This window comes from Fusarium odoratissimum (assembly GCF_000260195.1).
Source record: "Fusarium odoratissimum NRRL 54006 unplaced genomic scaffold supercont1.17, whole genome shotgun sequence".
Taxonomy (NCBI): domain Eukaryota; kingdom Fungi; phylum Ascomycota; class Sordariomycetes; order Hypocreales; family Nectriaceae; genus Fusarium; species Fusarium odoratissimum.
In genome coordinates, this window is record NW_022158703.1 from 491,905 (window position 1) to 510,759 (window position 18,855).

At 48.5% G+C, this 18,855-nt stretch overlaps 10 protein-coding genes across 11 annotated transcripts; 1 reads left to right on the forward strand and 9 right to left on the reverse strand.

The window, feature by feature from the left end:
• Positions 1 to 180: 180 nt before the first annotated feature.
• Positions 181 to 1,672, reverse strand: FOIG_10135 (uncharacterized protein). Its single transcript, XM_031210432.1, has 2 exons — positions 1,182 to 1,672; positions 181 to 1,135 (listed from the first exon to the last, which is right to left on the reverse strand). The coding sequence occupies exons 1-2, from the start codon at positions 1,528 to 1,530 to the stop codon at positions 513 to 515; spliced, it is 972 nt and encodes a 323-aa protein (XP_031059910.1). The 5' UTR covers positions 1,531 to 1,672; the 3' UTR covers positions 181 to 512.
• A 360-nt stretch (positions 1,673 to 2,032) lies between these two features.
• Positions 2,033 to 3,348, reverse strand: FOIG_10136 (uncharacterized protein). Its single transcript, XM_031210433.1, has one exon. The coding sequence runs from the start codon at positions 3,214 to 3,216 to the stop codon at positions 2,170 to 2,172; it is 1,047 nt and encodes a 348-aa protein (XP_031059911.1). The 5' UTR covers positions 3,217 to 3,348; the 3' UTR covers positions 2,033 to 2,169.
• Positions 3,349 to 3,859: 511 nt separating this feature from the next.
• On the reverse strand, positions 3,860 to 5,011 carry FOIG_10137 (uncharacterized protein). The gene is made up of 2 exons (XM_031210434.1): positions 4,506 to 5,011; positions 3,860 to 4,455 (listed from the first exon to the last, which is right to left on the reverse strand). The coding sequence occupies exons 1-2, from the start codon at positions 4,909 to 4,911 to the stop codon at positions 4,007 to 4,009; spliced, it is 855 nt and encodes a 284-aa protein (XP_031059912.1). The 5' UTR covers positions 4,912 to 5,011; the 3' UTR covers positions 3,860 to 4,006.
• Positions 5,012 to 5,783: 772 nt separating this feature from the next.
• Positions 5,784 to 6,873, reverse strand: FOIG_10138 (uncharacterized protein). Of its 2 annotated transcripts, XM_031210436.1 has the most exons (3): positions 6,742 to 6,873; positions 6,422 to 6,685; positions 5,784 to 6,371 (listed from the first exon to the last, which is right to left on the reverse strand). In XM_031210436.1, the coding sequence occupies exons 2-3, from the start codon at positions 6,669 to 6,671 to the stop codon at positions 5,938 to 5,940; spliced, it is 684 nt and encodes a 227-aa protein (XP_031059914.1). In that variant the 5' UTR covers positions 6,672 to 6,685; positions 6,742 to 6,873; the 3' UTR covers positions 5,784 to 5,937. The 2 variants fall into 2 exon arrangements, with proteins under 2 accessions (XP_031059914.1, XP_031059913.1); XM_031210435.1 differs by having other exon boundaries at positions 6,422 to 6,873.
• Positions 6,874 to 6,901: 28 nt separating this feature from the next.
• FOIG_10139 (uncharacterized protein) lies at positions 6,902 to 8,529 on the reverse strand. Its single transcript, XM_031210437.1, has 4 exons — positions 8,292 to 8,529; positions 8,036 to 8,238; positions 7,915 to 7,987; positions 6,902 to 7,865 (listed from the first exon to the last, which is right to left on the reverse strand). The coding sequence occupies exons 1-4, from the start codon at positions 8,437 to 8,439 to the stop codon at positions 7,156 to 7,158; spliced, it is 1,134 nt and encodes a 377-aa protein (XP_031059915.1). The 5' UTR covers positions 8,440 to 8,529; the 3' UTR covers positions 6,902 to 7,155.
• Positions 8,530 to 8,693: 164 nt separating this feature from the next.
• FOIG_10140 (uncharacterized protein) lies at positions 8,694 to 10,466 on the reverse strand (the record flags this gene model as incomplete). The annotated part of the gene is made up of 4 exons (XM_031210438.1): positions 8,694 to 9,462; positions 9,512 to 9,758; positions 9,816 to 9,854; positions 9,905 to 10,466. The coding sequence occupies 4 exons, from the start codon at positions 10,464 to 10,466 to the stop codon at positions 8,694 to 8,696; spliced, it is 1,617 nt and encodes a 538-aa protein (XP_031059916.1).
• Positions 10,467 to 10,704: 238 nt separating this feature from the next.
• Positions 10,705 to 12,860, reverse strand: FOIG_10141 (uncharacterized protein; the record flags this gene model as incomplete). Its single annotated transcript, XM_031210439.1, has 5 exons — positions 10,705 to 11,560; positions 11,609 to 11,880; positions 11,928 to 12,122; positions 12,168 to 12,584; positions 12,640 to 12,860. 5 exons carry the CDS (start codon positions 12,858 to 12,860, stop codon positions 10,878 to 10,880), a joined length of 1,788 nt encoding a protein of 595 aa, XP_031059917.1. The 3' UTR covers positions 10,705 to 10,877.
• Positions 12,861 to 13,884: 1,024 nt separating this feature from the next.
• On the forward strand, positions 13,885 to 16,987 carry FOIG_10142 (uncharacterized protein). Its single transcript, XM_031210440.1, has one exon. It carries the CDS (start codon positions 14,070 to 14,072, stop codon positions 16,842 to 16,844), a length of 2,775 nt encoding a protein of 924 aa, XP_031059918.1. The 5' UTR covers positions 13,885 to 14,069; the 3' UTR covers positions 16,845 to 16,987.
• Positions 16,935 to 17,708, reverse strand: FOIG_10143 (uncharacterized protein; the record flags this gene model as incomplete). Its single annotated transcript, XM_031210441.1, has 2 exons — positions 16,935 to 17,565; positions 17,626 to 17,708. 2 exons carry the CDS (start codon positions 17,706 to 17,708, stop codon positions 16,935 to 16,937), a joined length of 714 nt encoding a protein of 237 aa, XP_031059919.1.
• A 485-nt stretch (positions 17,709 to 18,193) lies between these two features.
• FOIG_10144 (uncharacterized protein) lies at positions 18,194 to 18,751 on the reverse strand (the record flags this gene model as incomplete). Its single annotated transcript, XM_031210442.1, has 2 exons — positions 18,194 to 18,249; positions 18,304 to 18,751. 2 exons carry the CDS (start codon positions 18,749 to 18,751, stop codon positions 18,194 to 18,196), a joined length of 504 nt encoding a protein of 167 aa, XP_031059920.1.
• Between the last annotated feature and the right edge of the window lie 104 nt (positions 18,752 to 18,855).

Here is an 18,855-nt window from a genome sequence, read left to right on the forward strand (position 1 = left end):
CCAGCCATCCATCGATGATTGGAAGATCATTTCTAAGCACCAGTAAGCTTCGCGCTATTGTTTTCAGCTCAAGCCACCCCGGAAAAAGGCAGCGGAAACTGTCACTGATGCCTTGTTGTGTCACGTCCGTTTTGAAACGGATAAGCTGAACGATCCAATGGGCTTAGCCTCTTGCCATGTTTCACTTGCGTCAGCATACTCCGCCGCCATGGCTATTTAAGCATGATTGCGGGAGTCAAAAGCCTACAAGTCAAGGCGGCTTCCATTCGCCCCGATGCCGAAAGGAGGTTGATAGCAACCAGGTAGCTTCCTCTTCCGCATGACCATTGAGACATCGGATTAAGTCACGTCATCACCTATCTGGCATCGTCACATGTATATCGAACGAAAATAGTAATTCTTGGCTCCTTGTATTCGGTGTTGCCTAACTAGGACTTCAAGTTCTGCTCCATGATTTTCGTGGTCCTGGTCACTGAAGATAGATGGAAACAGTATTACCAATAACAAAGTACTTATCTAGAAGGTTCAGCAAATTGGTGAGAAAAAGGCTGAACAGACCCAAAATTCGGTGTGCCATCAGCATTCGCAGTCAGCGGCTGCGTCATAGCATATCTTGTATCGTCACATGCACCATTCTTTTTAGAAGTAGCATGGAAAGTGATGAACGTCTGCTTGCCGTCAGGGCTTTGGAAGAAACTGTTGTGACCAGTTCCGTAGCTTCCATTAGCGCTCTTGAGAACACAGCCGTTGGACTTCTTCCAAGCTGAAGCCTTGGCAGGATCAGTCTTTCCATCCCACTCTAGCAGAGCGACACAGTAATCTGGGGTCCAGCAGTAGTTTGCTGAGTAGGAGATGTAGGTCTTGCCGCCGAAGTACAAAGCGTTAGGTCCCTCTTGCACGGGAGTTCCGCTCTTTTCCCAGCTTTGATCGGGTTGAGAGATGATGCTGAGAGCACCGACGGACAAGAAGTCTGAGCCGAGCTTGCGGATACAGGTTGATTGGTATTGAACGCCGGTCATGCAAGAGTAGACGAAGTAGTTGCCGAATTGGTTGGTGCGAAGGATAGTGCCGTCGATGCCCCAGTCATCAGAGAGCTTGGCTCCATATGACCAGCTGTCCCAGGGAGAAGCACCACCTACGACTGTTAGCTTTATGTCACCCAGAGAAGATGGGGGACTTACCCTTAATAACGTGTGAGCGCTGACCAGTAAGGTCCTCGGCCTTGCCAGCAGTATAGTAGATATACCACTTTCCTCCAAGGTAGTGAAGCTCAGGTGCCCAAACATTGGATGAGCGCGAAGGGTCAGAGTCTGTGTAGATGACCTTGGGAGTAGCAGTCTTGAGGCCCTCAATGGTGGTAGCTCGAGAGAGTTGCAGGTTTGTCCATTCTGTCGAGATGAGGTAGTAGTATCCTCCGGTGTAGGTAATCTGAGGATCACCACCACCGGGGTTTCTGATGGGGTTGGTATAGGCACGAGCTGAGCCGATGAGGCCCAGGGCCAGTGTGAAGATGTTATTCCAAGAGACCATGATTGCTACTGAGGTAACTGACAATGCCGGATTTCTAAGACCAACCGGCCTCGATGGAATCTTTATACAAGCGTCGCTTATAAAGAACTCTTTCCTAGACTACCATCTTATCCGCGTATACCACCGGACGTTCGTAAAAGCCTGGGGAACCTTCCCATATCGTCCAAGTGCATTGATCAGAAGAACAGCTGACTTCTCATTCCGGATGGCTCGCCGAGCCTGACCGGGAAGTGGGATCTGGGGTTGCCGATCCATGACCGGGATGTCGATGCGGTCCAATCGTGTCAGCGGAGGCCCGTCCCGCAATGCTTATTCTCCAGCAAAACTTCGGGAGTTTAAGGTCCGCTTTCGAATTGGGGGTGGAGGTGTTGCAAGGCGCCCCAATAGAAGTGAGGGTGCTTTTTAAGTCTATTTTTATAGTTGCGGATTCTCCGGATCGTGGATGCGGAGGGAATGGAAGAGAGTTTGGGATTTCAGTCATTGGCGGCAAAAATTCCAACTCCTCCGTGGGTATGCTAATGAGTTAGCCTGTGAAGACTTAGTCATCACTATTATGTGAACGTCATATTCTAAGACCGGTTGAAGAACTATAGTCACCGGAAGATTGACCTCAAAGACTTGTTCTACATTATGTATGTATCAACCGTATGTCCTAAGAGTGACATTCTCGGCCGATTCATCCGTAATACTTACCCAAGACCCTGATCTGTTCCTCTCCCGAAACCGGTCCTTCCATGCCCGGAACCTATGCCACCAGCACGTCTTGACACTTGCTTGAAATCGAGCAACAGACTGTTCCAATTCCTCCCTGTGACTCTTGAGTCCTGCGATCTCAGCCATTTGTTCAGAAATCTGAGCCTTGTAACGGTTTTCCATGGCCTCTTTTGCAGCACGTTCAGTTGTGACTTTCTCTTCGCTCGCATTGGCTTTGTTTGCTGTATCCTCCACGATGGCCAAGTATTGTTTAATCTTTTGCTCAAAGGATTTGACTTGATCACCAAGATCACGATTCTGCTCTTTGACCGACAAATAGTCATCAAGCTTCTTTTGCGCATCGACCATTTCCGCTTTCAGAGATTTGTTCTCCATTTCTAGCCTGTTGCGAGCGAGCAAATCGTTCATTGCCTGGCGTTGAAGCTGTTCCAGGTTTCTTCTCGTGGCTGCTAATCTACCTTCCGCAACATTGTTACGATCCTTGCTTTCTTGGAGCTCTTGTTCTAGATTCATGATCTCATCTTGCAATCCTTTAACGTCCCGCTTGTACTGCTTCTGTGTCTCAGTATTTGCCCGTCTTTCCGCACCAAGATGTTCTTGGAGTTCTAAAACAAGCGGTTGCAATGTCAATATCTGTTGGAATTGTGTCGTGACTTCGTTTCGCTTGGCAATCTTCTGTCGCTCCACGGATACTACCTCGTTTACCACGCTTGTCCAATGTCCCACGAATTTGTGCGCGTCCTTTGCATGGTAAGTCTCACAGAGGCACAAATAAGCTAGCTGGAACAGAGTCTGTTTCGTAACAAATTCCGGAGAGTTTCGCGACATCCGGTCGAGCAACGGAGCGATTGCCGAAAGGCTTGGTTCCTTGATATTCAACGAACAGCGGTCTTTTCTTGTGGTGATACCGATGCATTTGTGGTGATGGTAAACCTGTAACACATCCGCTGCATCCCAAACGGCTGAGGCCATCGTGATATGAATAGAGTGAAGTGGTTGAAAAGATTATCAGTACTTCCTGCAGTCATATGTTACTGCAGTTATGGCGGTGTTGCAGGCCGTAAGTTCAACTTCAAATTACGGAGCGAGATTCATACAATGAAGAGGAAGAGAAGAAATGAGGGAATTAGGACACTATGGGTGCAGAGCAGTTTATTTGGTAGAATCCGAACAGTTGGGTCGCAGGGAGTGAACCAACATGCATATTTGCAATGGGGCGCAGCGGTCATGGGCCTCGTACCAACAACTCTGATTGCACACAATCCGATAAAGAGCAGAGACCCTCGGGTATGCAGAGGGCAGCTCCGGCGAGTATTGCGCTAGGGTCCTGGCCCAAACGAAACATAGCCCTGCCGTTACAGCCTCCAGTTTTAGGATATAAGTGTTTGAAGGTATAGAGTAATTAATAAATCAATAAATAAATAAGAGAAGTTATGAAGAATTGAGTGAGCAAAACTAGTTATATCATTCTTTTAAACTGCGATTGCTGCGAAAATAAAACAGTATCGTCCAAGTGCATTGATGAGAAAAACACCTGACTTCTCTTCTCGGATGATTCAGCAAATATGATCAGGAAGTGGGATCTGGAGTTGACGATCTGTGACTGCAAAGGATGTAGGATATATATGTTACTCGCCTATGTAAGTAAGAGAGTTTAAATATGTAAAACAGCACCCAGACACAAGAAAGAAGAGCTCGGTAATTCTCTGACGGTTCTATTTCTCCAAGTGAACAGTAAAAATACGTAAGGATTCACTCAACCTTACAAAGGAAGCAAAACCATACCCAGCATGAGCACTGCGTACCAATCACAGAGAATGTACTTACTTGCCATATTCTCCGCCGTATTACTTTCTGGAGCAGCACTTCCTGACACCGGAGTATCTGTTGTGGAGGTACTTGCTGTCGGCATAGGGCCTACACCTGAACCATCCGCGCTGGCAGTCTTGTGAGGAGTAACCGAGGTCGTTTCTTCCTCTGCTGACTCTTTTTCGTCGAGGTATGAGGCATCTTCCTTTGACTCCGTGCCGCTGCACTTCTCTTTGACCAGCTTGAGTTGCTTGGGCCACCACTTACCTCCCGGATCTTCCAGTGACGGCCATGCAAATGAAGTTGACCTCATATTAATCATCTTGACGTAACAGGGATGGCAGAGCTCTTCAAGGGGCATTTCCTCATCATCTTCTACTTTGGAGAATTCGTTGATGATTTCTGGCAAGAGAGTTAGTTGAGCCGTCGTCAATAAGAACGAGACTACCAACCGCCACAGTATCGACCTGTTTTCGGATCCTTGGCACATGTCTGATTCCAGCCGCTCGACATGCTATTACCAATGTATAGCCAATAGTTTGTTGGGTAAGTGTCGGACATGAAATCTTCCTCAGCACATTCCTTGACGAGCTTAGGATACCAGTTGCGAAGCGAGTCGGAGCACCTGTCGCTGCAGATCGTGTTGGCCATCTCTAGATCTTTAGATGATTGGCCTCGAAATTCCGGGACGGTGAATTCGAAAATGTATTTGTCGCAATCGATTTCAGTTCTCAATACCTTCTCACAAGCGCTCCCAACCCAGACATCTTCAGGATTAAAGTCTCCGGGTTCGAATAGTTTTATTGCACTGGCGCTCACGCAGAGACCAAGCGTGACAACAAATCTGGACATGGCCATTGTGAATGTTGGTGAGACAGAAACCGGATGACACGGGCGATGGACTGTGAACAACGAGGATGATGGGTCCTGGTTATCATTTATTGAGGCAAGCCTCAGCCATATGCCCACATAAACAGGTTGGGCTAGGCGGTAAATGAAATCGTGAGATAACTTATTATTCATAATGCAAACATAACGGGCCTTTTGTATATCTGCCAAGGTCGCCAAGACCGCCCAGCACGGACTGCAAGGGACCCAATGTCAATGATTAGAGATTGGCAACTAATATCCCTGTCGAGAATCGTTCATGGCTCTTGAGCAGGGGCAGGAACGTTGAAGCGTCTGAAGATCGCGTTGTGTTCTATGTTCGAGAGCAACCAAAACGAGGCTGTGAACCTGCTATATGCAGTAGCATCTATCGTTCCGCCGCCAGGCACAGGGAAATCCATCAGTTAAGAACCGAGGCAAGTAAGCTTGTCCGATACGTTAGCCAGCAGAACCTTACTAGCCTTGTGGAGTTGTGGGACTCGAAAATCACGCTTAACATAAACCAACAACCAACATCACAATCAACCAACACAGCGTTACATGGATCACGGACAGAAGTCTGCTGATATAAAAATCCACTTCTTTTATTTCTTGCCTGCATCCGGCTTGGCATACAATATGTCATCAGATTTACAATATGTCATAGGAGTAGACTAACTTTACAGGCAACGGTGGGGAAACATGCAGGGTCCAGTGAACCTCGCATGCTTGCCGCTTCAACAACGAATCTCAGGTGGAGCGAAAGGCGGATCACTTAAAAATTGTTTATCTGTAGATACGCTAAATCTGACCCTGAGTGAATTTGGCCTCTACTTCCCCTTCTGGTAAATGCTCAGTCGTATGCCCTGTGTTGAGACAATACAGTGGGTAAAGGATACCCTTGAAGGGTCGATAACGATATAAACTAGGTCGTGAGAATATAGCTACGAATGAATATGGTTTCAAAAGTCTCTAACAGTATTGGTCCATTAGCTCTGATAGAAATAGACAATCTCCCTACACAAAGAAGATGTTCATCGACAAAAGAAGCATCAGAGACTCATACCCGAACGACACTCCCTGTCCAGATTTGGCACCTGCATTGGGTGCAGATGGCACAGTCAGTTCAGATGATGTAGTCTGCACTGAGGTCTCAGTGGACATTACAGACTCACCCCCGCTTTTGGCCTCTTGAGAGGCTTCCGAGGCCTCTGCCATAGTCGCCGCCCCGGAAGGTTCACTCTTACTTGAAGTGAGCACGGCAGTCTCAGTGGAGGTTGAACTACTGCACTTCTTGTGCACGAGCTCAAGTTGCTCTTCGTGCCATTTAATGTTGAGGGCGTGCGACGAGGGTTTATACATCTCGAGACGCTTCACATAACAAGGGTGGCAAAGCTCATCGTGCGGGAGCTCCTCGTCTTCTCCAACATCAGTGAAATCTTCGATGATATCTTGGATACAGTCAGTATTAAACATTTGCTCAAGTCTGCCAGCTACTAACCATTGCAATATCGTCCTGTCTTGGTGTCTTTCAAACAAGTCGCATTCCAGCCTGTCCAGATACGAAGGCCGTATTGGGCTTTATCCTTATCCTCGCAGTCCTCGGAAACACTGGTAACCCAGTCCTGGAGTGATTGAGAGCAAGTATTGGTGCAGACCGCGTCGGTTAAGGCTTCACTGTCGAGAGAGCCGTACCAACCTCCGTTGATAAAGCTAAATGCCTTTTTGTTGCAATCGATGTCCGCTGACATGGCCTTATCGCAGGCTTTTGATACATCTTTGTCAGTTCCAGACTCGTAGAGACTGAAAGCATTGACGCACAAGGATATACCCAGAGTAATGAAGAGTTTAGAGGCAATCATAGTGAGTTTTGCTAGCTATTCAAAAGCGAAAAGAACTTGGGACGAAAAGAGTGGCGTGATTCAGTGAAAGAAAGAAGGAAGAGTATCCGTGATTTCTCAGCACAAAATCGCGTGTCTGAGCGGTGGAAAGCTATCCCTTAAATGAAAGTCGTGAATAAATGGCCCGAGGTCGTTTGAATGCATTGTGGATATGCCAAGTCGGTTGCAGGCAAAATGCAGGGGCCACATCCTGGTCTAGCGACCGTCTTGATGTTACATGCTGTTGGTTGTTGATTGTTGGTTGCAAAAACCACCAAAGTTTTAATTGCAGTCCAAGTTATGCTTAGATGTAGCGCTAATGAGCTCGTGAAGGAGCAAGCGTAAAATGCGCTTGTCATCGCATGATCACCCATTCCCCCGTACCTGGGTCATATGAAAGATCGTACACCGTCTCTGCGCCCTCTTCCTCAGGAACACTGTAGTCAATAACGACATTGGGTTCATTGTAATGTCCCATGAACTCAAGTGCAAACTTGACTTCGGCTCCAGTACTAAGACCTTCTCGGAAGACGAATGAAAAGGGCTCAGACCTTACTATACGTCTGCTGTCCTCAAGCTTGACAGAATGGAGATATGTGACTGGAGTACCGTCGTCGTCGACGCAAGTCAATACAATAACCTGACGAGCGTGTGCATCCCGCTCAATCTTGAGCACAAGCCGGCGCTTCAAGGTGAAACTTGGGATGGTGTATCCAAGCCTATTCATCACTCTTGTCATCAAAACATCCGACTCAGCCCAAATATGCATATCGGCAATGCCTTCCATGAAAGTCTCTTGTAGGTTGCAGATGATAAGCTTGCTTTTTCGACTCTTTCCGCATGTCTCGGGGATGCCGCTCGCTGGAGGAACGCTGAGGGATGACCCGAGTGCAATGCAAAGATCAGCCTTCTTGGCATGACTTCGAGCAAGCTTGAGCGGTTCCTCTGGTAAGAATTCTCCAAAGTTGACGATGGTGTCAAGGAGGTTCCCTCCGCACGCAATGCACTTGCGACCTGTCCGATGGTCATGCACTGATTTTTCATAGCTGGCGACAGCACGGAAGTCTTTGACGTTTCAGCATATGAAGTATTATCCTGGCTATAGTGTTCTTACCTCGTATGTACTCTTTGCCACAGTCTTTGCAGCATTCCCGGTTGCTGTTACCGTGAAGTTCCGAAATGCGATCCTGCGATGATCAGTTAGAGCGGCCAAGAGTCTATTGGCAAGTCCTTACCCGCAGGATGCCACTCCTTCGATGCAAGCCATCGCAATTCTGACTAACAAGATACTTCAGAACTCCTTGATTCTGAAGCTCTACCAAGGCCATATGCGTCGGTGTCGGGATGGCTTGAAGCGTGCTCGTAGCCTTTCCGGTACGAGCTCGCCCTTGAGCTCTCAGTGTCCAAGCACCTTCTGGTCCACGAAAGTCGGGAATGCCTATACCTATCAGCGGGTGGACTACACAGAAAAAGGCTCAGTGGTCGACTTACCGGCTGAAGTCGAGACGCCTGCACCCGTGAAAATAATGAAGTGCTTGCTCTTTTTGATAAGTGCCACGATCTCATCTGCCTGTTTGTCAATAACGTCTAGAGGATCCCGACGTTCAGGTGGCGCGACTTTCGGCGCGGAAGAAGCCATTTTCGCAAACGCGAATCAATCCTCACGATTGGAGTCGAATATCGGTCAGAGAATGTAGTGCTTATGAATTTAGCCTGAGGTTACACGCATTTGCTGACATTCACGGTGTTCACGCTAGGCAGCAGCCCCGCTATAAGAAGTGTGAGTCCCTTAATGTTTCATTGAGCTAGCTCCATGGGCAATCAAGAGTTGCGAATGAAACTCTATGGTAACCCTATCGCTCAGCAATGGAGAGTCAGTCTCAAACTACCTACTTATGTGGCCCTCTCCATCTTGGCGTGGAACTGGGGGACCTCTACTCCAATAACCTCGCTATCCCGACCCAGGGCGAAAACAAAGCTGATCTCTGCGTCAGCACCAATTTCCTGCCAAGTAACACATGTCGGAGTGCCCATGTCAATTGGAGCACTCCTATCCTGGAAAACAGCAATGAACTGGTGGCGGCTTCCATCTTGAACATTCGTTGGGTAGATTCTGAAGTCCAGATCATCAGCCTGAATGCCGAGCTTCTGAGCGGTCTGCTCCTTGATGTTCACCCCACCAATTACAAGCTTCTGAACCTCAAGACCCCGGCCATTGTCAGTGGTATTGAAAGTAACCTCAGTAGCCTTGCCTGAATATGATCCAGCATAGCGCGCTTCCAGTTCTTTGGCGGCAATGGCTTGCAGGTAACCGAGAACTTCGCTGACGATATCGGCGTGCACGTTCAGGTCAAGCTTTCGGTCCTCGACACCGCTGTCATGAGCCAGAATAGCGAAGCCAGCGTTGAAGTCAGTGGTGAGTCCAAAGTAGCTCGCATATTTGCCAATAGTTCCGCTCTTCGTCAAGGCATCGAGGATGGGTGAGATAGCGTTTCCGGCACGGTAAACTTCCCAAGGTCGACCTACGCCGTTGCGAAGATTGGAAGTGTCGACATTGTGGTGAAGCCAGCGACGGGTAACAGCAGGCGAAAGGAGGTCTGAAGCAAGAATAGAGTGTCCAGCGCGTGCGAGATCTTTGGCGGAGCTAACGAATGATAAGGCACTACAATGGTTATTAGCCATGGGCTTGTCCTTCTCGCTGATCAGCATACCCTGGTTCGCCAGTCGCCGAAATGTTGAGACTCTTCATGGCAAAGATATCTTCGACACCATGGCTCAAAACTCCACTGTCGCTCATGTTAAGAGGCTGCAGAATGGTCTTGTCGAGAATCGAAGACCAATCAGCGCCATCACTTCGTTGGATAACAAAAGCCAACAGCTGAAAAGCCGCGTAAGAGACAACTGGAGTTGTGTCCGTGAGAAAGTATGGTGCTTTCTTCGCAAAGGCCTTTTGGAAAGCTGAAATTCAAGTCAGTACTATATACTTGTAGTGGTGTATCGCAGGATGCTGCTTACCCTTCCAGTCGCAAGCCTTGCCGACAACGCATGCTCCGGCTATATCACTTGTTAGTTCGAGTACTGCATGACTTCAAACGATAACCTACACTCTCGACTGAGGCCTGACATTTGGCCTGCCAAAGCACCAATAGTAATGTCCTCCCAGTTCACCGTAAGCGGACCTTTGACTTCAGCCAGTTCAGGCAGATACTTAGTGATAGGCGTCTCCCATTGTTCGCCCATCTTGACAAGCCAAGCATAAACAGTGAATACCATGCTCACATCACCAACTGGAAATTTGGTGTCCGAAGTGAGGTTTGCGTTCGAGGCTTGATCTTCAGGGGATGTATAGTGATACTCGAAGAAGATGAGATCATCTCGAAGCGACTCAGCACCACCGAAGATGACCACGGAGAAGGACGTAGTGTTGGGTGTGATTGGACCATATTTATCACTACCGCCGTTCTTGATGAGGTCGTCAAAGGTCTTAGTGAACTGGGAGGTAAGCTTCTTGAAAGGCTCAGAGGATTTGTCGATGGTGGGCGGAGGATAGTATGCACCGATGGGAGCGCATGCCTGGAAGGGAATATCGTTGTTGATACAGTCATCTTTAGCGAAAGTCCCGCTGGTTAAAGCGCTCAAAAGACAGTTCAAGGTAAGCAGACGCATTGTTTATAGTTGAAAGTGTTCGGTAAGATGTTATGGTAGGGGTGAACCAGGAAAGTGCTGATGATTGTGAAGGATAGAAAAGACGTTGAGAGACCCTTCTTATACCTGGGCCCGAAGCACCCTGTATCAGACTAAAAGCTATATTACGACATGTCCAACGAGGCTTAGATGAGATGCTAAATGAAGATGAATCCTTTGACTTGTATTCTGTCTCAATTCACTTGTCTTGTGGTGTTTAGCAAGGGATGTCCACCTCTGGAGGCTCCACTCAGTCCCTTAGCCCGACTTACTCCGGATGCCGCCAGCTTGCTACAACCGTTAGTCCGTATCTTACTCCGTACGGCACATCAATGAACAGAACCCAGCGCCGAAACCGCGTAACCTAAAGATGTCCATTAAAAAAGGAAAGATCTAAGTTCCATAGCCCAAGTTGATAGGAAACTCAACAGGATCTGCAAAGAGAAAAGTGCCGATATCCAGGTCAGGGTTTTGATACCAATCCGAGCTCAATGGCCAAGGACCGGCTACGAACGGCATTGACCCACCAACTGGCATTCCGCTGGCATCAGTACCGACACTCAGCAACGGCTGGTCATTGACAGATGGACTTATAGATACTGATGAATCTGGCGTCTGATGCTCCGCCTGCGACAGGTACCAATTCTCAAGCCGACGTATTCGCTTCGCGAGAGCATAGAATGGGTGATCTAACGGTGCATCTTGACCTGGCGTCGCCTCGAACCGTAAGACCAGTTGACGAAGGGTGTGTCGCATATCTAAGAACCGACGAAGATGCTGCATAGATCCAGATATGCTTCCTCTAGCAGCGACAAGATCAAGGCGAACAGCGAGGTTTAGACCGCAGTTCATCATGATCCAGCCCATGTTCGACATATACATCTCTTCACCTTGCGGCATGACAAGAATCACACTAATGAGAGAGCGAGCGGCCGACATGCTTGCCGAGAGCCAGTCTATAAGTGAGCTTTCGTGTTCGAACTGGTTGTTAAACTTGTCGAGGCCGAACGATGTTCCTCTCGGCGATGATTGGCTGAGTAAAAGCTCTAGAATATGGATCTGGAGAAGCAGAGGTGCTGCACGCCATCAGCAAGAGACTTAGTATGATATAGGACCTGGCTTACGGCTTTCGCTCAACGGAAAAGGAAGCGTTTCTTTGATCTCAGTGCACTTTTGCGAAATCTCTTGACACCCAGAAAAGAATTGCAGACCATTGTTAGTAGACACCGTGTTGTTGACAAGATCTTCAACTCCTTCGATAAGCGTCTGCACTGTAATCATGTATGGGAGATATTTATCCGTCAGGTACTCGTTCCAGGATGCAAGGTGCTCGCAGCAAGCAGTGATATATGGCGTATAGAAGAATTGGCGCGTTTTCTGAAGAATAATAGACGAACTTTGCTTCTTTAGCCCAAGTCTCAATAAATTCGCTAGCTGGCTTACCTTGAGGATAAGTAATACGTCCCCGCCAGGGCCCTCATCTCATCGGGACCCCAATCTGGCTTGTTCTTATCCTTGCCGCCTTCAGCGCTCCATAACTTTGGTCTTCGAGGTTTATCAAGTCGCAGGTCACTAATTATACTTGTGGCGAGATGAAGATGTTGTATATATCTCTTTGGTTTGGCTTGATAGTGTGCCCTATAATCTTTAGCTGACAGATGTATAACAAGTGCCGAGACTTACCATGCAAGATTGATGAGAAGTCCCTGTAGCAGATCAAGTTGACAGAAATCACCTTCCACCATTTTAGCCGCCACTATCTGCTTGAATAGGTATCCAAGTGCTTTTTGAGTGGCGACATCCGCATGTGAAGCTGCAGCGAGTGCAGCCAGACAAGCATAGGGGCGCTCTGCGTTCAACTGCTCAACCGATACATCATTTCGAAAGAGTACAAAAGGAAAGTATGGGATCATTCGGGTCCTGTAGCAGTCGAGCAAGTCTCTAGCAGCTTCGAAGGTTATGATTCCCCGTTCAAAGGGGTCAAGTGATGCATTTTGGTTGAAGATGTCCTGCACTTTGCTGCTCGAAGATGTTTTTTCATAAGGGGTTGTTGGTGATTTGGATGATTGCTCAGATTTGGATCTGACATCCAGCCTTTCTCTATAAATACCAGTCATAAGCTCTGTTCTTCTAACTATGAAGTTTGAGTTCTTACCTTTGGCGATTTACATTCTGACGGCGCCTAGCTTGGTTGAAGATACACGTCTTGCCAAGCCTCAAGCATCGGTCGCAGGAATCGGAATCCTGGGTTTTGGAACAGCGAATCTTCAATGAAAAACATGTCTGGCATGTCTTCAATAACGGTAGTGGTGAGTCTCGGTTGTTTGAAGAAGTCATTTTGATTTCACGTTGCTTTTGCAAACATGATGATAGCATTCTCCATCAAAGATCGAGGGTGAAGAATGAAAGGTCACGTGAGACACGGAACTCCGTACGTGCAGGATGAGGCTGTGTATAGCCGCGTAATCTGCGTAGCGAGACATCGTCATGGAGGATGATAACGGCATGATTATACTGATATTTCATGTTGTATTACTATCTGTGTTTGACTTGAATAGGAAACTTGTGTTGCAGCGATTGGTGAATTGGGAAGCTGGGACACTTTTTGGTAGCCAAGGTGCAGGGTAAGTCCTTGCCGCGCCTCAAAGTGACAACGCGTCGAGGAACTAACCTCGGATAGATCCGGTTTCGTGGATCAGATCGTTAAAGGTTTTACGAATATCGATGATCGATTTCATCTAGGATGTTTCTTATCCTAGAATTTGACAGCAAGATAGGATTCTCACGTACTATCGTGTTAAATGTGATCGCGGGCTGGCGCCAAACTCCGGTTCCGCGTTGGTTGCTCCGCGTGAATTGCTCCGCGACTCGGTGTTGGTGTTCGTTGCTGATCCCCCAATTCGGGACCCCCAACACCGCAGAGGACCTTCAGCAAACCCCTCTAAACCCCCTAAAGGATGGCGGCAAAACCAGGACTTAGTCCCAGTTGACAAAAATGCTTAAATGCATTTAGACTGAACTTAGCAGGCTCCTTACTAGATTATTTACGCCACCTATTGCAAGCTTCACAAGCTTTCTGACATCCAAAGGCCCATCTAACCATATTCTCATTATAGGTTACATCACGCAACACACGAACGCGCTTGTCAATTATTTATTCCGTCCGTTCAACACCAAATGTGAAGCCAATCGACGCGGGGAACCTTGTCTCGCAGACCGTTAGGAAATTGCAGGACTCGCTAAACCTCATTTCGGCTGCGATCTGCGACTCTAGCCTACCGTTCGTGCCATGCCCAGCAATGTTCAGGTCATTCGTGCATTTTACGATCATCCGAAGTCGTGAACCCTTTCGGGCGGGTTTCCACCGAGCGCCGAGGTGCAGCGGAGGAAAGCCGTGATATGGCTGCTGCCGCTGAACAGGGTATATCTCCCGAAATTACATGCATATTCTCATTGTGGTTCTCTATGGCGTCAAGACAAGAAGGACATTATACATAAGAACAGATGCGATTTCTGTCTCAATCACGCAACTTTCTCAAAGTAACTATTTCTTTTTATTAATTATTCTTTGGTAGTCGTTGCATCATGCTGCGACAAGCCGTCCACTCATTTCTACTTGCTGCCTTTGCAGGCCAAGCCATGGCTGCTCCTAGCAACTCTACTTCTTCATCTGCCAAAGTCCACTGGCTAGGTGAAAAGCCAGGCTTTACTTCAGGAACTACTTTTGGTCTCCCCTGGCCTCAATCGAAATATTTCCCCAAGGACACTAAATTCACTGCCTCTGGTGCATCCGGCCAGGATGTTGACCTCCAATCGTGGGTCACTGGATACTGGGCTGATGGCTCAGTAAAGTGGACCGGTCACGCAATTGGAGCCTCGGAAACAGTTCTTGATGAGTATGTTGTCAAGGCAATTCCCTCATCAGGGGGCATCAACTCCACGGCTTCTGCTGGTATCACTGTCACCAAGAGCTCCAGCAAGATCAAGGTCGATACTGGCAAAGTCACGGCTGTCTTCCCCAAGACAGGCTCTGTGATCGTCAAGGAGATTGAGACCAACGGCAAGCGCATCGCTCAGAATGGAAGACTCGTTCTTCAGTCGCAGAACGACGTTTCTCACCCCGGTGATGATAAGATCAAGTCGTTCAAGTCTCTGCGCTTCCAGAGCAGCATTGATAACGTCACTGTCAGCGACCAGAACTCTGCACGAACTCTGGTCACCGTTCGAGGAAAGCATTCGGCGAGCGACAAGTCTGGCCATAAATCTTGGCTGCCCTTTGTCCTCCGCTTTTACTTTTACTCTGGCTCTGAGTCAATCAAGATAATTCACAGCTTGGTCTTCGATGGAGATGCCGAGAAAGACTTCATTTCAGCCGTTGGTATCCGCTTTGACGTCCCTCTTGAGGGTGAGGAGCTGTACAACCGCCACATCCGAATTGCCGGTGTTGATGGCGGCCTTCTTAGTGAAGCTGTTCAGGGTATTACTGGTCTTCGCAGAGACCCTGGTGCCAACGTTCGAGCTGATCAGTTTGATGGCAAGGAGCTGCCCGATATCTCGACTTGGGATGTGCGTGTCTCCAGCCGCCTTCACTGGATTCCTCCCTGGAACGACTACAGCTTGAGCCAGCTCTCAGCCGACGGTTTCACTCTCAAGAAGCGAACCAAGGCTGGCCAAAGCTGGGTCTCCATCCCTGGAGGCACTCGCGCCGAAGGCCTTGCATACCTAGGTGGTGCTACTGTTGGAGGTCTCGCCGTTGGTCTTCGCGACTTCTGGAAGCGATTCCCCACTGGCTTTGACATTTCTTCCGCCGCCTCTGACACTGGAAGCATTACCCTCTGGCTGTACAGTCCATCCGCTGAACCCCTTGACCTCCGTCCCTACCATGATGGTCTCGGTCAGAAGAACTACACCGATCAGCTCGACGCTCTTGAGATCACCTACGAGGACTGGGAGCCTGGTTTTGACACGCCTTATGGTATCGCGCGAACTAGCGAGCTGTACCTGATTGCCTTTGACAAGACTCCTTCCCAGGAGACGCTAGCCAACCACGTCACACAGATCAACAAACCTCCTGTCCTCATTCCCGAAAGCGAGTACATCCAGCAGACCAAGGCTATCGGTACATACTGGGCTCCCGCCGACACTTCAACCGCCGCCTCCAAGAAACTCGAGGACAACATCAACTTCCTTGCCAAATTCTACCAGTCTGAGGTTGAGCACCGTCGTTGGTACGGCTTCCTTGACTATGGTGACTTCATGCACACTTATGATCCCGACCGCCACGAGTGGCGATACGATATCGGCGGTTATGCATGGGACAACTCTGAGCTCTCACCCGATCTGTTCTTCTGGCAGTATTTCCTGCGCACAGGCCGCGAAGACATCTACCGATTTGCCGAGGCTCTCACGCGTCATACCGGTGAAGTTGATGTTTACCATCTCGGTAATTGGAAGGGTCTTGGAACGAGACACGGCGTGCAGCATTTCAGCGACAGCGCGAAGCAGGCCCGTATCTCACAGCCCCAGTACAGGAAGTACTTCTATTACCTTTCAGGCGGTGACGAGCGCATCGGTGAGCTATTCGAGGAGCTCCTTGACACCGACAAGACCTATGGTGTTCTGGATCCTCAGCGCAAGGTCCGCAAGGATGGTTGGGTTCCTACACCGAATGCGACCGTTGCCTTCAGCTTGGGCACAGATTGGGGTGCGCTTGCTGGTGGATGGCTGATCGACTGGGAGCGCCGTGGTCCTCGATGGGAAGAGTCCAAGGCGAAGCTTACCAGCACCGTCAAGAGCATCGCTAAGCTCAAGAACGGTTTCGTCACTGGCAATGGTCTTTACAACCTCCAGAACTGGACCCTTGGGCCGCCTCCTTCTGACCCTGACAACAAGGGCCACGTTGAAGTCTCACATCTGAACGCCGTCTTTGGTCTTCCCGAAGTTGTCTCTGAGCTGATTCTGTACTTCGGAGATGATCTACCTGAGGGCTTCAAGCAAGCTTGGCTGGACTACTGTTACTATTTCGAGGCCACTGCTGCTGAGCAGAAGGCTCGTTATGGTGTCGACTTCGGAAAGCTGAACTTATACCAGGGTCACTCGCGTCTCACGGCATATGCTGCGAACCAACAGCACAATACAACAATGGCCAATCTCGCTTGGACCAAGTTCTTTGAGAGTGATGGATTCAAGGCACCCACCGCCACTTTCACTACAAGTGAGATTCCGGAGCATGAGGGACTGATTCCTGGGGAGGAAGCACCTTGGATCTCTACGAATGACGTTGCTCAGTATGGATTGGCGGTAATTCAAAACCTTGCTCTTGCTAGGGATGCTCTAGAGGACTATAAGCCAAAGGCCTAAGGGTTGCACTTTGACGACTGTCTTTTTGTTACACACTCTCTTTTCAATTCCCATTCGGGATTCCCTTGTATCTATTCTCTAGTCCATAATTTACTCGATGAATCGGAATGTCAAACCAGCTACTGTAGCTTCGCCCCAAATCCCAATCGTACATCGTACAACTTCATAAGCATCCGTTTGATACACCCGTAACATATCCTCCTGTCCCTTTATTTCGACCAAGAGTGCCAACCAGGGCATGCACCTTATCCCATTAGGGTCGTTTAATAGTACCCAGTCTTCTCCCCTTCTCTTTAATATTCCTCCAACAACCTGAGAATTTCTCAAGTGACGCTCGCACCGCAGCAGGTCCAAAAGGACATCGCCCTCGGCTAGGTCTCCGTAAACAAAGTACCAAACAGGGTACTCATTCTGCGCGGGGCGTGGTTCATCATGCAGGTGTTCTAGTCGGCGATGAGGTAGCGTTGTTTCGATGCCCAATGTTGGATGCAGTGAGTGAGGTGAAAGACTCTTTCTTGCTGGGTTGCATGGGATGAATGTTGGAACAAAGGTAGTGAGGCTCGGCTTTGCCCTAAGGTACGCTTCAATAGTGGTCTTATTGATAGCATTGATCTTGAAAAAAGAGCCAACCTTTCCCGACGAGTCGGTAGCAGAAATAGCACATCCATTAGGCGATGAAATACCAGCTGCTTGTGCAACAGCCTCCGTGGTGTCCAATGGCCTTTCAAGCTTAAGTAGGAACCTTGAAGCTTAAAGCTTACGCCTGTGCCTCTTTGCAAACTCAGTCAAGATTGTTGAAGCTTTAAGTTCACGTTTGCGCTTCTCTGCGAGCTCTTGTTCTGAGGCAGGTTTGGACATCGCCATGTTGCGAGAGTATTGGAATGGCTGGCGATTGACTTCTGATTCCAATAGATCTAGGATAATGCTCAAATGATCGTCTGAGGTTGTGATCGTGAGTTCGCTGCTGCGATAATGTGGATGGTTTCAGCGAGGGTTGAACAAGAGTATCATCAGTGTCTTGGTCGGGTATCCAGCGGCACCAGCATTCTTTTACATGTCTCAAATCGTATCACAAACAAGCAATTAGCTCTGAGTCATGCCGGTAGCGAGGCGACTCTCAATATTGTCTTTGCAAGAAGCTTGATTGTATAAACTTAAACTCTATCCAGACCCAGGCCACTTAGATCACAGTGACACGCTCAAGTTCAAGTTACCCCTCTACATCATGCCTCGTGGCAACCAACGAAAACGTCATTCGTCGCAAAGCTGCGGCCCCCTCCCACTTGAACACGCACCTCAATTGCCTGGAGTTCTGAAGAGGTATAATCAGGCAGGTCAGATTGCATAATCTAAGGCCTTCTTTGTCCCCAACGCCTGTAGTAACAGAGCTCTTTCTCCAAATCCTCTGCAAGTCATGTTAGCACCTCTAAATGCACTTTAATCACAGACGAAAACATACCAGCTTTTTTTCGTTCCCTTTCTTCGTTCAGCTTGCGCTTCACGTCGTTTAGAGCCCAGAGAGTCTCTCTCGATGCCCCATACATAGCCTCCAACTGGTTCAGGACGTCGCTGTCACGGTATCCCAATCCCTTCAGTCTCATCTTGATAGCAAGAAGATCGCCTTCCAACTCCTTGATATCTCTGTCTATACGTGGAGCGTCTTCATCCTTTCGCAATTGTGGATCGCCGCGGTAGTGCTTTTGTATCACTGGAACGTGCCGAAAAGGCCCTGTGCTGTGGACTGGTGTGTGACCTGATTGAAAACCTGTTCCGTGAGACTTGGGGCCTTTGGTGGGAAAGGCGCGCCTTAGTGATTGAAAGACACTCATCGTGAAGTGGATGAGGTGGGTGGAGCGGAAGGCTGGTTTGATGTAATGGTTGGTGAGAGTTCTTGAAGTGGAAGACATGGCGAAGCGATGATACTTATATTCACAAAATGTGTGACTGAGAATACTTTGTGCATTGAATATATGCTTTCGTGATGCTATGGTGGCACAGAACCTTGCCGGCT